Below are 18900 nucleotides of genomic sequence, written 5' to 3' on the forward strand. Positions count from 1 at the left end.
AATTAGATCAAGAGTCTATTTGTGCTGTACATTTAACTCTAAGTTGATAGCTAAATTCCAACTTGTTGAAGATGGTTATTGCCTGACACTTGTGTGACTCCTTGCCACACGATCAAATGTGGCTTTAAAGTCACGTGCAGTCACTCTACACTCCATTTGGAGATCAACTCATTTTATTCAAATTTGAATCAAGGCTATAATGAAGTCAGAAGTTTAATGGCCACAGCAGAACACAAACTAAGCATCATGAACAACTTGCTGCTGCTATATAGCACTGATCACCTCTTCCATCACTGAACTGATGTTTGAAAGCAAATAGAATGTAATTGACCGGGTTGTATTTGTTCTGTTTTTTTTTTATTGAATGAATATACCTGGACAAATTGCTTCATTTTCAGGCAGATGACAATGGTTGGAATTGTACTAAAGCATCTTGGCTAGGAGTGTGACAAGTTCTGGAGCACAAGTCTTCAATATTATTGCTGGAATACTGTCAAGGCCTATAGTATAGCAGTATTTTTTAGCCATTCTTTAATACTATTTGAAATGAATTAATTTAGCTGAAGACTGGTATATATAATGCTGGGAAATGTCTGGAGACGGCTGAAGGTGGTCATCCACTCAGAATTTCTGTTTGAAGGATGTTGCCAATACTTCAGTTTTGTCTTTTACAATGAAGCGTTGCGCTTCCCTACCATTTGAGAATAAGAATATTTATATGGCCACTACCTCCATTGATCATTGGATGTGGCAGGACAGCAGAGTTTAGATCGATTCTGTTGTTTCTGGAATTGCATAGATCTGTTTATTGCACACTGTTCATGATGTTTGGCATGGAAATAGTCCTGTACTGTAACTTCACCAGGTTCTCTCTGAAGATTCTTGCAAATGCTTCAACTTTTGCAATGATTTGCTAGGCTCCAAAATTAAGGGTATTTGTAGAGCCCCTTCCTTTGATAAGTTTAATTAATTATCCACCTGATTCACAGCCAGCGGGGCTGCCAAAGTTATGTAGTGATTTGTTGGTTTTGGAACCACTTAGTCCTGTCTGTCAGTCTGCTTATGCTGTTTGGCACACAAGTAGTCTGTGCTGTAACTTCACCAGGTTAATGTCTCAGTTTTAGGCAAGCCTGGTGCTGCTTCTGTTATGGACCAGGCCAGACTCCCTCAAACATTAAGAAAGTAGACTAGACCCTAACTTTACTAGTTTTAAGCAGGTATAACACACATTCTAGGTGAGATGCAGTTGGTCAAAACATGTAGTTTTAAAGCAGAATTTATTTACAAGTTTACCAAATGACATGCAAACAAAAGAGAACAGAATAACTTAATGCTATCAGAAAGCCCAAAATTCTATCCCAACTTCAAATTTGGGATGTTCCAAATTCTTGCAACAATCCCATGAGCACCCCTTGACACGTAAAATCAAACAGGGTCTTACAGGAGAGAAGTCAGTACTAGTGTGGCCCTGCTTCTTTGGGTCCAGCAGCTTCTGACCACTGCTGTGCTCAAACCAAACCAGAGAAAAAGAACTGACCTGGAGAACTGGCCGCTCCCCTTTCATTGTACAAGTGTTTTTTTAAATTAAAAACATGAAAGCCTTTTGCCTGAGGCAGTATCAGTTAGTTATAATTAAACTGGCCTGAAAACCCATCCAAACCCAGACTTGACAATCTCTGTGGAAAAAGAAGAACAGCATAACCTTGTTAAAGGAGCAGCATTGTCACACTCCCCGCTCCCTTAAATGAAATATCACTGTCCAGAGATGTCTTTTTAAAACGTTAAATCTTAAACGTTAATACACTCAACACACAGATTACATTGACTATAAAGATGCAAACATGCACAACTACATTGTTTGTTTTCCTCCAGCCACTAAATTGTCTCAGTTTCTCTTTCAAGTCTCAATGATGCTTCGGCAGTCACATTTTGTTGTGCTGCCACATGCATAATTTTCAAATTTGAATGACTGTTAACAGCAAGCTCCATCTAAACAGTCTAGCATTTTTGTCCTTCAATTTCTCCACAAACTTTAATGGGTCATGGTCAGTGTATATGATTTGACTCCAATACGTTCCCAGTAACATAAACTTTGAAATGTTGTAATGCCAGAACCAAGCTCAAAGTCGTCTCCTCAACTGTCGCACACATTTCTTGCTGATGAATGTTCAGTTTCCTGGAGAAGTACCCGATTGGTCTTTCTGTCTTCTCATCATTGTCTTGTAAGCGCGCAGCACTGACACCCACTTCGCTTGCATCAATAGTCACCTTGAATGACTGCACAGTTAGGTGTGGCTAGTACTGGGGCTGTGGTTAACATAGCTTTTAAGGCTGTTAAATGCCTTCTGACAGTCCACTGTCCACTGAAATGTATTGCCTTGAGCAATTCAGTGAGTGGAGCAACCATATTGTGAAAATTTGGTGTGAATTTTCAATAAAATCCACTCAATCCCAGGAACCATAATACTGTTCATTTTGTCGATGGTATGGGAAACTCGCCAAGACCTTTTTGTTTTTGCATCCCATGGGGCCATTTATCCATGTCCAGGAAGGTGTCTCTCACTTTGGCAAATTCACTTTTTAGCCAGGTTTATCACCATGCCTGCCTTCCGAAGTCTATCGAACAAGTCTGATAAATGTTGCAAATGTTCCTTCCATGTGTGACTAAACATCACCATCAAGTCAACCATGCATATGATATGGAGGAGAAAGGGAGGGGTGCAGATGCTAGAGATCAGAGTCGAGAATGTGGTGCTGGAAAAACACAGCAAGTTAGGCAGCATCCAAGGAACAGGAGAATCGATGTTTCGGGGATAAGCCTTTCATCAGGGCTAAGCCTTGCTTTTAAAGTGATACTCTTAAATGCTGTCTAGTCAACTGCCCCGCTCTATTTAATTGTTCCCTAAAATTTGACATAGTCTAAATATGTGGTCTCTGAATTTAACTTACCAATTTCTGCTAAATCAATTTTAGCAGTCCTTTCACTTCATGTCCAAACACTAATTCAATTGGACTGAATTTGGTCTAATTATTTGCACCTCTGATTGCAAAAAGTACAAATGGAATTCCCTTATCCCAATCATCTCGATAGTCTTGACTATAAGTCCTTAACATGGTCTTTAATGTCTGATGCCACCTTTCCAGTGCTCCCTGCGACTCTGGATGAATAAAACATCTGAATTGTTTTATTCCTAAACTGTCCATAACTAATTTGAATAATTTCTATATGAAGTTTGACACTTGATCTGACTATCTCTGTGGATAGTCCGTACCTAGTGAAAAATTTGAGTAACTCCTCTACAACCCTTTTAGTTGTGCTATTGCATAATGGGATGGCCTCTGGAAATGTAGTGGTAATATCCAGTGTTGTTAACAAATACTGATGCCCACTTTTTGTTTGAGGTAGGGGTCCTACGCAATCTATTAAGACTCTTGTAAAAGATTCCTCAAATACAGGAATAGGTATCAAAGGTGCAGGTTTTATTATGTCTGTGTGGTTTTCCAATTACCTGACATGTATGACATGTCTGGCAAAATTCAACTATAGTCTTGTGCAGTCCAGGCAAGTAAAAATGTTTTTGCATTTTAGCTTGGGTTTCTCTTACCCCTAAATGACCCCCTACTGGTAGCTTGTGCACCAATTGCAACACCTTTCTATAACCCACTGGCAATGCAACTTGATGAACCTGAATCTGCCTGATTGTGATGGTCTTCATTTACTTATTAAGACATCATTTTTAAGATGATGATCAGGTATACATTTGGATTCTTCTGTGCATTCCTTTCAATACAATTGCTTTAAGTTTTCATCTTTCTGCTGTGACTTAGTTTTTTCTGAGCTAAAGATGTCTGCTTTGTCATCTATCTGCTCATGGTTTATCTCAACCATCTAATCAAACAGGTCTCTGCTAATTCCACTTCATTTCCTTATCTGTACACTTTGATCTATCATGTTTCAACTGGTGACTTTGTGACCTAGTTATCTCTCAGTCAGGGAAAGTGCCAGGATGTGTCCTGCAAAAGTTCAGTTGCCTGAATTTCCACCACAGTAGGCAGCACTTCAACCTGTGAACCAGCTATATCATTAGCAAAGACAAATTGTAATCCTGGAGCTGAGAGTTTGTTCAGTACTCCTACTATGACTTCTCCACTCTTCACTGGATACCCTAACCTCACTTTTTGCATAATTGAGTGCTTCTTGTCGTACCATGAAATCCTGTTACCAACACTTTTTCTGGCAATAGTCCTTCAGAGGTACATATTTTCTCATCTTTCAACATCACAGATTGAGGGGATCCTGTATCCCTTAATATTTTAACCTGTTTAACTGCTACTCCTGGCCTATGCAAGTAAAGTTTACCTTTGCTGGTAAAGGGTTTAAAAAGACCTGGCATTTCTTCTTTGACCAATGTCCAATTAGCTTGTACATTGTGGTGCAGCTTTCTAGCCTCCACTGTGCTTTGTTACCACTCCAACAAAATTTACTGGCTTAACCTGTATTCCTACATCTGGCTTCCCAGTGCTTTTACTAACCCACCAATGCTGATTTCATGTGGTCTACTTTATTGCAGTGAAAACAGAAGCTGGAGCTTTTTAGCTTCCCTTTCCTCTTCAGGGGTTTCCTTTTTACTCTTTGGTGAGTTATCCTTATGATCTTCACCAAGATCTACCTTTCCTTTTCCAAGCGAGGATTTTTCTTTTCCCCAATTTCTCTCCCTCACTGATTGAAATGGACTTTGGAAGCTCCCACTACACTAGAAAGTGAATTTCTGAACTCTAGTCGAAGTGCCAATTTCTGAAGTTCAAACTCACTTCCTTTCTTCTCTCCCCTTCTCTCTCCTTTTTTTCTGTTCTACTAAAGCAATTCTTTTTCTCTTGCCTCTGCTTTTAATCGCAATTTGCACTGCTTCATTGCTGTTACTTTTTCCCTTGTCCTTTTGCCACTATTCAAGCTGCTTCATTTTCAAGTGAATTTTAGCCACCTTTTTAAAGATTCTGATGGCATTTTCAGTAAATTTAAATGCTTCCCAACACATGTAATTATATCCCCTTTCTTCATGGAAGGAGGCAGCTCCAGCTTTTCTGCTAATTCCAGCAGCTTGTCTTGATCTCCTTTTGCAAAACCCCCAAAGTCATTTCTTCACCCCCCAGAAAACCTTTAGTAACTGAAAGAGCCATTGCTATCCTAAGCACTGTTTGAACTACCGAACTCAGCACCTAGAACAAAATATACCACCTCTACCACACTCTGCTATTGAGTCCAACAACCCTAATTCCAAATCAGAACTATAGAACAAATCCAGCAAACAGCCCCTAATCTGTTATGGACCAGGCCAAACCCCCTCAAAACATTTCAAGAAAATAGCCCAGATGCTAACTTTGCTAGTTGTTTTAAGCAGGTGTAACATGGATATTCCAGGAGGAATGCAGTTGATCAAAACAGAATTCATCTACCGGATTACTGAATGAAAAACAAAAGAATGGAGCACAAAATAACTTGGCTTATCCAAAAACCCAACAGATTATCCCCTCTCCCTCCTGCTGTTTCAAATACTCGCAACAATCTCCATAAACACCCCTTGGCACAAAAGGTAAAATCAACAGTCTTACAGGAGAGAAGTCAGAGATACCAGCATGGACCTGCTTTTTTGGGTCCAGCAGCTTCAGAATACTATTGTGCTAAATCCAAACCAAAGCAGAGAGAAAAACTGAGCTTGGAGAACTGGCCACTCCCCTTTCTAGGACAGTCACCAAACAACTTCACCTCCCAGTGGTCTACCACTTCAACTGCCCCTCCCACTCTGCCAAGGACATGCAAGTCCTGGGCTGTCTCCACCGCCAAATCCTAGCCATCCATCACCTGGAGGAAGAACGCCTTATCTTCTACCTTGGGACCCTCCACACTTAAATGGCATCAATGTCATTTTCACTAGTTTTCTCATTTTCCCTCTCCTCACCTCATCCCGGTTCCAACCCTCCAACTTTACACCACCTACTGAATTGTCTCACCTGGGTTCACCTTCCTTCCCACCTATCCGCTCCGACCTATCACCATCGCACCCCTGCATCTACCTGTCACTCTCCAATCTCCCTTCCCCCACCCCACATTCCTGATGAAGGGCTTGTGCCCGAAATGTCAACTCTCCTCCTCAATGCTGCTGACCTGCCGTGGTTTTCCAGCGCTACATATTTTGACTCTGATCTGCAGCATCTGCACTCCTCACTTTCTCCCACTCCCCTTTCATTGTACGTGTTCATTTTAAACTTAAAGCCTTTTGCCTGAGGTAGTACCTGTTGGCTATAATCAAACTGACCCTAAAACCCATCCAAACCTAGACTTTTCAGAGTTTCTTTTACGACCTCTCTGAAAACAAAACCAAGGACCACATTACTTTGTTACAGGAGCAACATCATCATCACACTCCCAACATGCCGTCCTTTACTGTCCTTTGAACCAGGGTTGATCCCTTGGCTTGATGATAATGATGTGCTTGGCCATAAGGTTTCACCTTCTGTTTGAGTACAATTCTGCTGCCACTAGTAGATTACAGTGCCTCCTGGATACACTTGACTTCCTGTCTTGTACTGTGCTGTATCTCCTGCGTCACTGATAGAGGAATGTCTGGTACTTTTTAAGGTTTTGTTTCATGAGGATGACTGACAGGCTGTTTCTCTTTCAGTTTTGGCTCTAGGCTCCCAATAAGAAGAATTCTGCAAGAGCTGAGTTTGCTTTTGCCATTTCAAAGCCAGCTGGTTTGTTAGGGTTAATTTACTATTTCAAGACTTGTAGCAATTGGGTACAATGAGTGGCTTGATAGAGGGCTGTTAAGAATCAGTTGTATTGCTGTGAATCTGAAATTTCATAGTCCAAACCAGGGGAGAATGGCAGATTTATTTTGCAAAAAGGATATTAATGAATCAGTTGGGTTTTTGCATCACTCAGCAATTTACTGTTGTCATTACTAGATTTTTACGAAATTCCAGATTTCATTTATTGTATTCACATGTACCTAAAGCCTTGTTTTACGAATAGTGCTAATGATCATAGTAAACAAGGACATAAGGTGCTTACAGCAAGACATGCAGGTTACGACTGTGGGAGGTGCGCTTAGCAAGATGAACATTATGTGAAGTTAGTGTCCCTTCAGTCTAATAGCAGGGAAGCAGCTGTTTTTGAGCCTGTTGGTGCGTGTTCAAGCTTGTTTCCTCTGCCTGATGGAAAAGGTTTAGGAAAACTTTACTGGGATGGGAGGGCTCTTTGTTTGCAGCCTTTTCACGGCAATGAAAAATATTAGTGGAGTCTATGGATGGGAGCAAAAATAAAATAAAGTGGAGATCACTGGATCAGGCAGCATCCATGGAGAGTAACCAAGCTAACATTTTGAATCTAGATGACTCCAGCAGAGCTAGTGAAATGCTAGTTCATCTTTCTCCTTCACGTGATTACTGTGATATCGGATAAGCTAGTAGTCTTTGCAAAACGGTGCATGAAATGTACAAAATAGAACTTGTATACAATTAGTGTTTACATAATTTTAAAGGCACTCAGCTGGTATTATATTAAAGGTACCCCCATTTAAAGTGTGCTTTTTAGATTAACATCTGAAACTTGCATTGAGTTAACAAAACCTCTTGCAACCTTTCAATTAATGTGATAATTAAATGTTTAAAGTGTAGTGAAATACACTGGCGTATTGTCTTGGATTAAAATTGCTCTTTTTTGCATTCCAACGTTTCGTATTTTTAAATTTTTCAGTTAGCAATTATGACCGTGACTCTGTTCCCAATTCGTTTGCTCTTGGCTGCTTTCATGATGTTGCTGGCTTGGCCATTTGCCTTCCTCGCTGCATGGGGCCGTATTGAAAAAGAATCTGAAAGACCTATGAACATGTGGAGAAAGTAAGTGTTTTCTTCCTATGCCACTGTCGAGACATTAATCATACCTGTGTTTAAAATCTTTTTCATAAGAAATAAATGACAACATTTCAAACATATAGAATGTCACATGATGGAAACCAGTCCTTAAACCCACAGTCTGTGCTGACCATGATGTAATTCTAAACTAGTCCCATTGTCCTGCATGTGGTCTATAGCCCTCTATTCCCTACATGTTCACATGTTTGGCATTGTTTCCCCACTCTGGATGTATAACACTCATGATTCCCTATCATTACAAGATATGAATTCCTTTTTTAAATTATCCAGCTATGGCATTCAATAATTGAAGTTTTGCAGTGTGATTTTTTTATGAAAGGTACATCTTTCCTTTCTCGCACTTTGGCTAATGATGGATGTGCGAGGATAATGTAGAGGAGTATAATGTACTTGGGAGGCACAGGGCTAGTTTGCTTGGGGGCCATGTTTTGCAATTTTCACATTACTCAGAGCAACTGAAATCAAGAAAAATGAATGATCATACTTTATTCAGTTTAAAGATTTAATCTCTTCCAGTATCTTCAAACCTTAATCCATTCAACCTTGACTGTTCCATTGAATTACAGACTGAGAAAATCCTCATCAGCTTGATAATTTGGTTAGTCTTTTGGGTGATTTGTATTTTGAATTTCTTTTCAATGGAGGGTATTCTTTGTGTGTAGTATATTTTCTGTTGGCATTTACTTTCGTCCCTGTTCCAGTAAGCTTCATACCTACAAACAAATAAAATTGATATGCTGGATCAATATGAGCTAGTTGATCAAGCTTGTCTCCCATCGCAATTGCTTGGAGTGACATGGTTGAAGTCTTGTCACTGCTAGTCTACACCACTTCCCTCCTCTCCAATGAAAGTTCCATTTATAAAAAGTATGAGTTTTTAAATTAAGTTTTTGGGCAATTTATGGAGATGGATAGAGAATTTTAGTTGCATGCAAGTGAAATCCTTTTAAAAAGTTCAATCAGCATTTATTGCTTTGCAGTTGTAAGCATGTCTTGACTTTGCAGCTGTTCTGAAGTACGCAACCAAGTACTCCTTTATGCATACACCAGTTTTCAGATGTTTGGCAATTATGACTGAAGGTTTCCCATTTTATAGCAGAAATTGAAATCTAAAATTCATACTTCGTTATTGGGGTGATACAGCCACAGTTAGAATGCAAAATTTGGGGTTAGGATTGAAATGTTATTTATCTGTCTCACTGTCCAACTTGTATTTATTGCTGATGACTTCCATGTAGTGAAATATTGAAAATTGGCATAAATAGTAATACTATGAAGCTTTTGAAATTAGCACTTCATTCCACTCTTTTACGGTATTGTAGATTGCAAACAATCTGAAATGCTTCACTCTTGAGCTTTCAATTTGTGTTTTTACAATCTAGCCCTAGTTCAGAATTTTCTGGGTTTTTGTCACTGTTTATAAAAATTGTGTATTGCAAGGGACCAGAGGAATTTGCAAGACTGAAAAGAGACTTAATTCTGCTTAGGTTTAAAGTGTGCTACCTTCAGTGAAACATACTCAGTTGAGAGCATTTCAGAAACAGTACAAACTATGGTATAGCGATTGCATTAGAGTAAATTTAGCATTTAAAAGTCTACTGTATACTAAACTAGCATTTGGAAGTGAATTAAAAGTCTAGTTTATTTATGATATTCAGAATAATTCAAACTTGTGCACAAGACAAATGCTAAGGATGCTGTAAATTGATAATAAAGTCAGATATGCTGGACATGTTCCAAATGTTCTAGTAGGTCTGGCAGTGTCCATGGAGAGAAGCAGAATTCAACTTTCAGAGATGCCCTTACTTTAAAATAAGTCAACCACTGACAATATGGAGACTTGGTGTTAAGGCAGGTTTCATGTGTCTTCTCGTGAAATCTATTTTGCTTTAACATGTAATCCACAAATGTGAAAGTATCTTTGACCATATTTGCACAAAATGATATTGGTTAGATAGTTGTATCTATAGTGAGGATTAGTGTCCACTTTTCTGGAGGATGTAAGTTGTAGTGCTGAAATATGTAAATGGTTGGTACCAATTGAAGTAAGTGTTCTCTCTTTCTTTCTGATACTATCAAGATGCAAATTTTGTTATAAATTTATTTGAGAAAAGATGCCTTGTCCAATTAACTTAACTCAATCATGAATCCGGTAATGTATCTACTCAGAATAGCTTTCCAATCTGCTGTTCAGTGAGTGCTATTTTGTTTCTAATTGAGAATGTTCAATGTTTAATGTAACAAATATTCTAATAGGCATTATGATTACCCCAGTGGTGAAGCTATGAATCTTGAGGTACCAGTGCTGAACTGGGGTGGACAAAGTTGAAGTTGCATGACACCAGGTTTTAGTCCAAGTTTATTTGAAATTAGAAGCTTTCAAAGCCCCACTCCTCCTCCAGGTGGAGTAAAGAGAAGCATGTAGGTACATAATTTATAGGCAGAGAAATTAAAAGATCTTACAAATGCTATGAGTGGAGTGTTGATAGGCTGAATAATAAATCTGCAGGTGATCAAAAATATCACAAGGTGTGAATGAACTGTCAACAGCTGAAAAGCGAGTGAAAGGATGATCTGTAATTCAATTAATTGAGGCAAAGAGGTAATTACAAAAAAGTGGAAAAAACCAAATTGGTAGAATAACATGACATGTATAAGAATTGCATGCAAAGGGTCTAGTCAAAGTAACAAGTAATCCAAAACTGTACCAACTAAGGTAGAGAGATCATAACTTATCAAGATGATGGTGTCAAAACAGGACAGTAAGGAAGATTTTACAGACACAACAGTATGGTGGGGTTACGGGTAGCATGATATGTACCTAAAAATCACAGTTGAGGCTGTCTTCATGGGTACAGAACTTGGCTATCAGCTTCTGCTGTGATTCTGCATTGTTGCGCATCTCCAAAGGCTGCCTTGGAGGATGCTTACCTGAAGATTGGAGGCTGAATGTCCTTGACTGCTTAATTTTTTTCTTGACTAGGAGAGAACATTCCGTTTTGGAATTGTTGCATGATGTCCACTCATCTGTTGCCATAGCGTCTTCACAGTCTCGTGTCAGCATGCGACTCTTACACCTCATGTTGTTCCAGCCATTTTGGTTTATTTCCAGCACCAACTTATTTTTATTGTTTGTAATTATCTTTCTGCCTCAATTAATCCGATTGTAGGTTATCATTTCACTTGCTATTCAACTATTGACACTTCACTCACACCGTCTGACACCTGCAGAGATTTGTTATTCAGCCTGTTGCTATCACCATTTTGTACCATCTTTTGATCTCTGCCTATAGATTTTGTGCCTGTGTGCTTCTCTTCACTCCATCCGATGAGCAGCTTGCGATTTCACACAAACCTGTTGGACTATAACCTGGTGTCATGTGACTTCTGACCTTGAAGCTATGAAATGTTGTTTTTGCAACTTAGTTCTGAATTATCTGGTCATTATCACTTCTGGAGTAATTACAACATACACCAACACCTGATGCATTAATCCTGCTGTCATAACAATTCGCTTCTGGAACAGACATCTCTGGCTGTAATAAAGGAAATAATTATGTTTGGTTTGAGTCAGTGATAAACCCCTAAAAGCATAGTTTCTGGACTTGGTAAAATGAGATTTGAGAGTCGCAGTCAATTAATATACAGAAAGAGGCCATTAATCTTACTGAATTTTTGTAGACAAAACCAGTCCCACTCCCCTGTTTCTGTAGCTTTGCAAGTTTGTTCTCAAGTGTCCAAGTTCCTTTTTGATTCTGCATCTACCACCCAGTGAGGGTCCATAAGTTTTTAAAACTCACTGTAAAAAAATTCTTCCTGCCACAAACACTGCGTAGGACAAACAGGAAGAAAGTTAGCCACCAGGATACATGAACACCAGCTAGCCACAAAAAGACATGACCCTCTCTCCCTCGTAGCCCTACACGGATGAAAAAAACACTCTTTCGACTGGGACAACACATCTATCCTGGGACAGGCTAAGCAAAGACATGCCAGAGAATTCCTAGAGGCCTGGCACTCCAACCACAACGCCATAAACAAACACAGATTTAAATGCCATCTATCAACCCCTCAGAAAACGAACAGGAAATGACATCACCACCAAACCCCAGGAGCCCCATCCAGGAGAAAGGTATAAATAGAAAGCAGGAGACAACAGCTTCGCTTCACTTGGAGGTCGCCATTGATGATGTTACCTAGCCAGGTAATGAAACGTCTGGATATCAAACCTACAGCTCAGCGAGCAAACCTACACCCTAAAGTTCTTCCTGTCATCTTCCCTGTGGCTCTTGACTAAAATATTAACCCGTGTCTTAGTCTTCATATCTTTAGCAGATGAGAAAAGGTTGGAATGATTTAATTGAATTAGGTTGATTGTCACATGTTCTCTCATGAGTACAGGGAAAACCTTACAAGTCACTACTTATGGTGCATCTGGGTAGCAAGGTACCTAGGTACAGAACCTTAGATACAAAATAGAAAAAAAAGGAAACAAAGTTTAAAAATTTCAACAAGATAGTCCTCCTTACTTCAAGTAGAAAAACAAAGAAACAGTTAACAGTTCAACACCAGTCATTAAGTGACTGATCGTGTTGGCCCACACTCCTCACAATGACTCTCTATCTCACAACTGTTTCTGTTCCTGCCATGGGTCCCTTTTGGGCTGCTGGCTCCCATTCTTGCTGCCAGCTGCCTCAGGCTGCCTGCTCCCTCAGGCTGCCTGCTCACACACTCCTGCTAGATTAGCACTCAGGTACTGCTCCAGACTCCCAGCTACTCCCATGATCAGGATCTCAAAGAAGCAGCAATGCTGCAAACTGCCAGAGTTTAGCCCAAGCATGCCATCCACCTTGTGGCTGACTGCCAAAACCCCCACCTTCTGCCACTGCTGCTTCCAAGTTCCAGCGCTCTCCAGGAGGTAAGTAGAGAAAAGAACAAGAGGAGAAAGTGCAGGAGCCACTATTTTGGCGAAAGGTATCATTGTAGTGTTGTAAAAACAAAGTGCTGGAGGTACTCAGCAGGCCTGGAGGCATCTGTGCAGACTGAACAAAGTTAGTTTCAGAATGCAGAAGAGTTATATTGGACCCAAAATGTTAACTCTGATTCTGTCTCCACCTACTGTCAAACTTTAGTTTCTCCAGTTGCTACTTTATTTCAGAACTGCCACATCTGAAGTGTTGCTTTTATATGTGTAGAGTTTTACTGTACAAGCTGAGAATTTATGGCTTATTTAACTTGTGAAAGACCCCGATGTTTTGATAGGATGAAATAAATATTTTAAATTTTTGTTCTGGAATCAGTGCTGATTGCATGAGGTGGTTTTCAACAATTGGTTAGTAATATAAAAGTTTAATGGTGCACATGCTAGAAATCTGAAAATAAAAATACAGGAAATATTCAGCAGGTCAGGCAGCTTTTATGGAGAAAGAAACAGATTATTCATGTCACCCTGCTGTTCGAGACAGGCGACAGACAAATCAAGCAAGTATAAGCAATTACTCTAACATCTGTTGCTGGGAAATATGTGGGGCCCATAATTAAGTTGATGATTGAAAACCTTAAATTTCAATTCATCAGAAAAGCCAGCATGGATTTAGAAAGTTAGATCTTGTGTTGCGTTTAAGTTTTAGTTTTAAGATGTGAGAAAAGGTATGGACAGGAGAGTTTTGATAATTATGCAAGGTTCTAGAGATATTTGATTAAAACCTGTCTTAAAGGACTGCTAACTTAATTGAAAGCCATGAAATTGAAGGCTTATTTTTGACCAGGGTAGGAAACTGATGTAGGTTGTAGACAGTTAATAGGCATGTACTGGATTTGGCAAGATGTGAGTTAACGGTATCCCACAGGAGTCTATATTGGGACTTCAATAATTGACTCTCATTATTAGATGGTAGCATTGGAAGTTGCATACAAAGATGGACAGCATTGCAAGCAATGTAGACAGGAAAAAAGTGAATTGGCAAAACTGTAGCAAATGGAATTGTTGGTCGCATGAAGCTATCACTTTGAACGTGTCAATTTTCTTAGATCCAATGTCCAAAAGCTAGAGACAGTTGATGCCCAAAGAAACTTGGGGGTTCAGATATCTGATCGTTAAAATATCAGGATCAGGTGCAGAAAATATTCAGAATGGCTAAGAGGATGCTGGCCTCTCTCTTTGCAATGTTAGAATGTAAGGGAGATAGAAGTAATGCTTTAGAAAAATAAAACCCTGCTCAAACTGAGGGGTGGGAATAGTAGTTATCATTTCGGGTTGATGACCTTTCTTCAGACCTGCATGAATTCACCTTAAGCCAATCTGGTTTTGGCCATTATTAAATGTTTATTATATTAATTGAGAATGGTGATGGTAAAGTGGAGGAAAAAATCAGTTTTAGATTTTCAGTTCTGTGAAAATCCTGAGTTTATTACCATCGGACAGCCAAACTGAACAGTTTGAAGATAAATAGCAAGAAGTAATGTGATTTTAGATATGACCAAATTTTTCAAGGGTGATGGTTGCTGGTATGTTTTGTTGGCTAATGTTTTGATTTGGACCAAAAGGGGCCAAAAGCAGATTCGTTCAGAGACTAGTTGTCTACAACAGAAGTGCTGTTATTAGCAGGCCCTAATTCCAATAGCAGTCAGGGCTGGGAATAAGTCCTATATTGTTTAAAAGTCATTAAAAAATGTAGCTTCAGCAGCAGAAATTTGTGGAGGATTCAGAAAGAAAAACATTCTAGACACCTGTAGGGAATGAGTTCAGGAACCAATTTTAAATAATTAGTCAACTGAGTTCATTTGAAAGGCCTTTAGGTGGGTATACAAATAAAGGTTTAGAGGAATATGGGCCTAATGCAACGAATTGGACTAGATAAGTTTAAGATATCTGGTTGGCATGGACAAATTGGACCTGTTTCTGTGCTGTAAAACTCTGACTCTGAATTAAGGTTTGTTTTCTGGTCTATAGGAGAGACATTAACTGTAGAAAAAGCATTGAGTGAATGTAGAAGTTTGCCAAATAGAAACAATTTACAGTTGCACAAGAAGCTTATCATAGAGCTGCTGTGGCTCTTCTGAAATTTGAATATCCATAAGGTTATTGCTGAGATAAAAGCGATGACTATTTCCAGTATCTGTTAGGAGATATTTGAATAGTTCTTGTAATAAAAAAAATTTGTTATACATTTTCTTACTGTTCTTTTGCTAGAAGTACAGTGACTGGCCTCCATAATAAAGAAATTTCAGTCTGGGATGTAATGCTGACAGAAACAGACTCTGCCTCTTTCAGATGATACCACTTTTGGTGACTAATTTGACTACTTATTCAAGTTCCTGTATTGAGTAGAAATTTCCGACAATTAAATTTTGTTCAAGCATAATTATTTTCAGGGTCCCATCCAAATCCTTTTCCTAGCTACCTACTCCATTGCCCTCCCTGAGACAAAACATAAGCTATTGTAACCATTATCATATTTGATTCTAGGGTGGGTCTCTCACTTCAGAATGTATTTACTAAGATTTTTTTTCATCGACATGATGTTGCCCAAAACTGCTTTTGTTATAGATTTAACTATTTCAACCTATCCTATCAGATCTTCCACAATTTTTTTACCTTGAGTTTGATGTGACCCAAAACTGTCCCAAGTAAAACCAAGTCCGATTCCAAGTCAACCTGTTCTGACTGATCTGCACTGGTTCCTGGTGAAACATTATCTTGAATTTAAAATTCTCATTTTTGTTTTCAAATCCTTTCACCACTCCCTCCACTACCACCAGCCCCCAAAAAACTCTAATTTCCTCTAAGCCCACAACCTTCAGTAATATCTATATTAGTTTCTTGAGAAAGGTTGATTTTAATAATTTCAGCAATGGTGGCAGAACCTTATAGTTGACTCATTCCTATGCTCTGGAATTGCCTGGAGTAAATGATCAAAAAGTGTCCTGAAGCATAGTTTGGTCATCTTTTTTTTTTTCTAAATATTCTTGTACTACACAACATTTTTTTAAAAGTACTAGATACAGTACCGGGTACTGTATCTGTTTAAATCCATGTGTTGATAAATGCCAGGCATTGACCACATCCAAAAAGAGAATTTAATGATCTCTCATTGATATTCAATATCATTATCATGGCTAAAACCTCAAGTCCTCAGGATTTCCATTGACCAAAACTTAAATGGACCAATATACACACACATTTCTTTGGCTACTACAGTAGGTTAGATGCTGGGATTTCTCTAAATCTCAAGTCTGTCCACCATGTACAATGTACAAGTCAACGTGATGGAGTCTCTTTACTTCAATGAGTACTACTCCAACAATACTGAAGGTAAAAGCATTATGAACAAAGTAACTCAATTTATTGGGACCCTGCCCTCCATCTTAAATGTTCACTCTCCATCACCAAATGTTGCCGAAATATATTCGCTATGCAAGATGCAGTCCTGTGATTTGCAAGGCCTCACTGCAGAGCATCTTTCAAAAATATGAACCCTACCACCTAAAAGCAAAAAGACAGGGGCACCACTTGCAAGTCTTGCTCCAAACCACATGTCCTTCTGATTTGGAACTATCACTATGCCTTCACTGTCACTTTGCAAAAATCATAGAACTCTATTAGTACTGTGGCATATGTGGACTGATGCAGAAGTTCAATTATGTAACTCATTTCCACCTTTTCAGTGGCAATAAATACCAGCAATTCATGTACAGTAAGAATGGAGAAAAGTGATGACATTGAAGGGAGTATATTGTAGATTTATCAGAATGGTGGCTGGATTTCAAGGGTTAAATTTGAGTTGGTCATATTTCCTGTAATTTAAATGCCACCCTGCCTCCATCACTAAAACCCATTATTACTGAACTAATTGTTGTACCCATACAATTGCTTTCGCTGACAACCATTAATTGCATGCAGTACCAGGTCAAATCTGGTTTACAGTATAGTTATATTGTAACACAAATGCAGGAATTTGGGGAATGAGCAGATCGAAAGATTAGCTTCATACTGCTGCCATAAGAACCATGATGTGGAGGTGCTGGTGTTGGACTCTGGTGGGCAAAGTTGAAAATCACACGTCTGTAGGCAGACAATATATCTTATAATCAATGTGACATTTATAAATTCCTACTTTGGCAAGAGAACCAGTCTGACTCGAGATTGGTATACATACAGACTCTAAGCTCACACCTTTTAATGCATTGTCTGAGCTGAGATGTCACTTTTTAAAATAAAACCTTAAGTTATCTCGGGAATGTGACTCGGAAGAAGTTCTAGAATCTACCTGCAACCTGTTCTAAAATATGAAAGACTTAACAGCAATCTAGGTTTATTCAACATATTGTATCCGTGTATGATTCAGAGATGCCGGTGTTGGACTGGGGTGTACAAAGTTAAAAATCACACAACACCAGGTTATAGTCCAACAGGTTTAATTGGAAGCACACTAGCTTTCGGAGTGACGCTCCTTCATCAGGTGATTGTCAGACAATCACCTGATGAAGGAGCGTCACTCCGAAAGCTAGCGTGCTTCCAATTAAACCTGTTGGACTATAACTTGGTGTTGTGATTTTTAACTTTGTATCCGTGTATGACACTGATCTTTTGATATAAATTGTGTCCTATGATCCTGCTCCACAACTATCTGATGGAGCAGCATTCTGAAAGCTTGTACTTCCAAATAAACCTGTTGGACTATAAACTGGTGATTTTCGACAAAAAGAACCAGTTCTTCCATACTGCAAATGGCTGCAGTTTTAGTTTTCAAATCCTGTTTCAAGTTGCACCTGAAATGTATGAAGTTCCTGGTAAAATTAATTTGCAGTTCTGCGTTTGCTGACAGTATATATTGATGGTACTCCTTTTTATGAAATATAGTAGATTAGTATCACCATATTTGTCTCATGTCTGTATACTTGACAATAAGTTGAGTGGCTGTGTATTGATAGCTGCAGGAGGTGCTACAATGAACAATTATTTGAGCTTTCTTTTGTATGACTTAGTGTTGGAAAATCAGAATAAATGTCTTGAATTAGTGACTTCTCAAAACATTTATTTAAATATTTACATAAAAGTTTGTGTTGGAAATGAACCAAATCAAATGAGTGCTCAGTCTAATTTGTAAATAAGACATTGGAATACTTCAAAGAATAGCCTTTTTTCAAAACAGGTCAATATCAGCAAAGATAATTTATCTAAGTTCTTGAATGGTCATGTTTAAGCATGCAGTTTCTTGTTTTGCTATACAAAGTCCCAACGTGCTTGGTTATCTTAGAATCCCTACAGTGTAGAAACAGGCCATTAGGTCCAATAAGTCCACACCGACCCTCTGGAGAGTATCCCACCTGGAGCCATTCCTCTTCCCTATTACATTTCCTCTGACTAATGCACCTAACCTACTCATCCCAGAGAACTTTGGGCAATTTAGGCAATTCACCTACCCTGAACATCTTTAGACTGTGGGAGGAAATCCATGCAGACACTGGGAGAATGTGTGTAAACTCCACACACAGTTGCCGAAGCTGAAATCGAACCCGCGTCCCTGGCTGAGACAGCAGTGCTGCCCCTATTGTAATGTTTCTTCCTGTAGACTATTTGTAAAAACTAGAGGGCATAGGTTTAGGGTGAGAGGGGAAAGACTTAAGAGACCTAAGGGGCAACGTTTTCACCCAGCGGGTGGTACGTGAATGGAATGAGTTGCCAGAGGAAGTGGTGGAGGCTAGTACGATTGCAACATTTAAAAGGCATCTGGATTGGTGTATGAATAGGAAGTGTTTTGAAGGATATAGGCCGGATGCTGGCAGGTGGGACTCTATTGGGTTGGGATATCTGGTCGGCATGGACGGGTTGGACGGAAGAATCTGTTTCCGTACTGTACATCTATGACTTTGATTCTAACTATGGGTGGTAGTCAACATGTACTCTGTCAATTAGCATTCAATAGATTCCTTTTTCTAAAACTATTTGTAATACATCAGTGA

General features: G+C 39.1%; 1 protein-coding gene across 4 annotated transcripts in view; it reads left to right on the top strand.

The window, feature by feature from the left end:
* The window catches only part of LOC122549735 (lysophosphatidylcholine acyltransferase 1-like), a 159081-nt gene that overhangs the window by 26901 nt on the left and 113280 nt on the right, over positions 1-18900 (top strand). For 3 of the 4 annotated variants that reach the window (XR_015757163.1, XR_015757164.1, XM_087987021.1), the window contains exon 2: positions 7757-7899. The exons of the other annotated variant lie outside the window; for it this stretch is intronic. Coding sequence is in view for 1 of the 3 variants with exons in the window: in XM_087987021.1 (XP_087843147.1) it covers positions 7757-7899 (143 nt within the window). In the remaining 2 variants the exon portion in view is untranslated. The remainder of the gene's footprint in view (positions 1-7756; positions 7900-18900) is intronic. 4 annotated transcript variants of the gene reach the window in all.

Source organism: Chiloscyllium plagiosum, unplaced genomic scaffold (genome assembly GCF_037043375.1).
Source record: "Chiloscyllium plagiosum isolate Xiang-an unplaced genomic scaffold, Cpla_swu_hap1 HiC_scaffold_5, whole genome shotgun sequence".
Lineage (NCBI taxonomy): Eukaryota > Metazoa > Chordata > Chondrichthyes > Orectolobiformes > Hemiscylliidae > Chiloscyllium > Chiloscyllium plagiosum.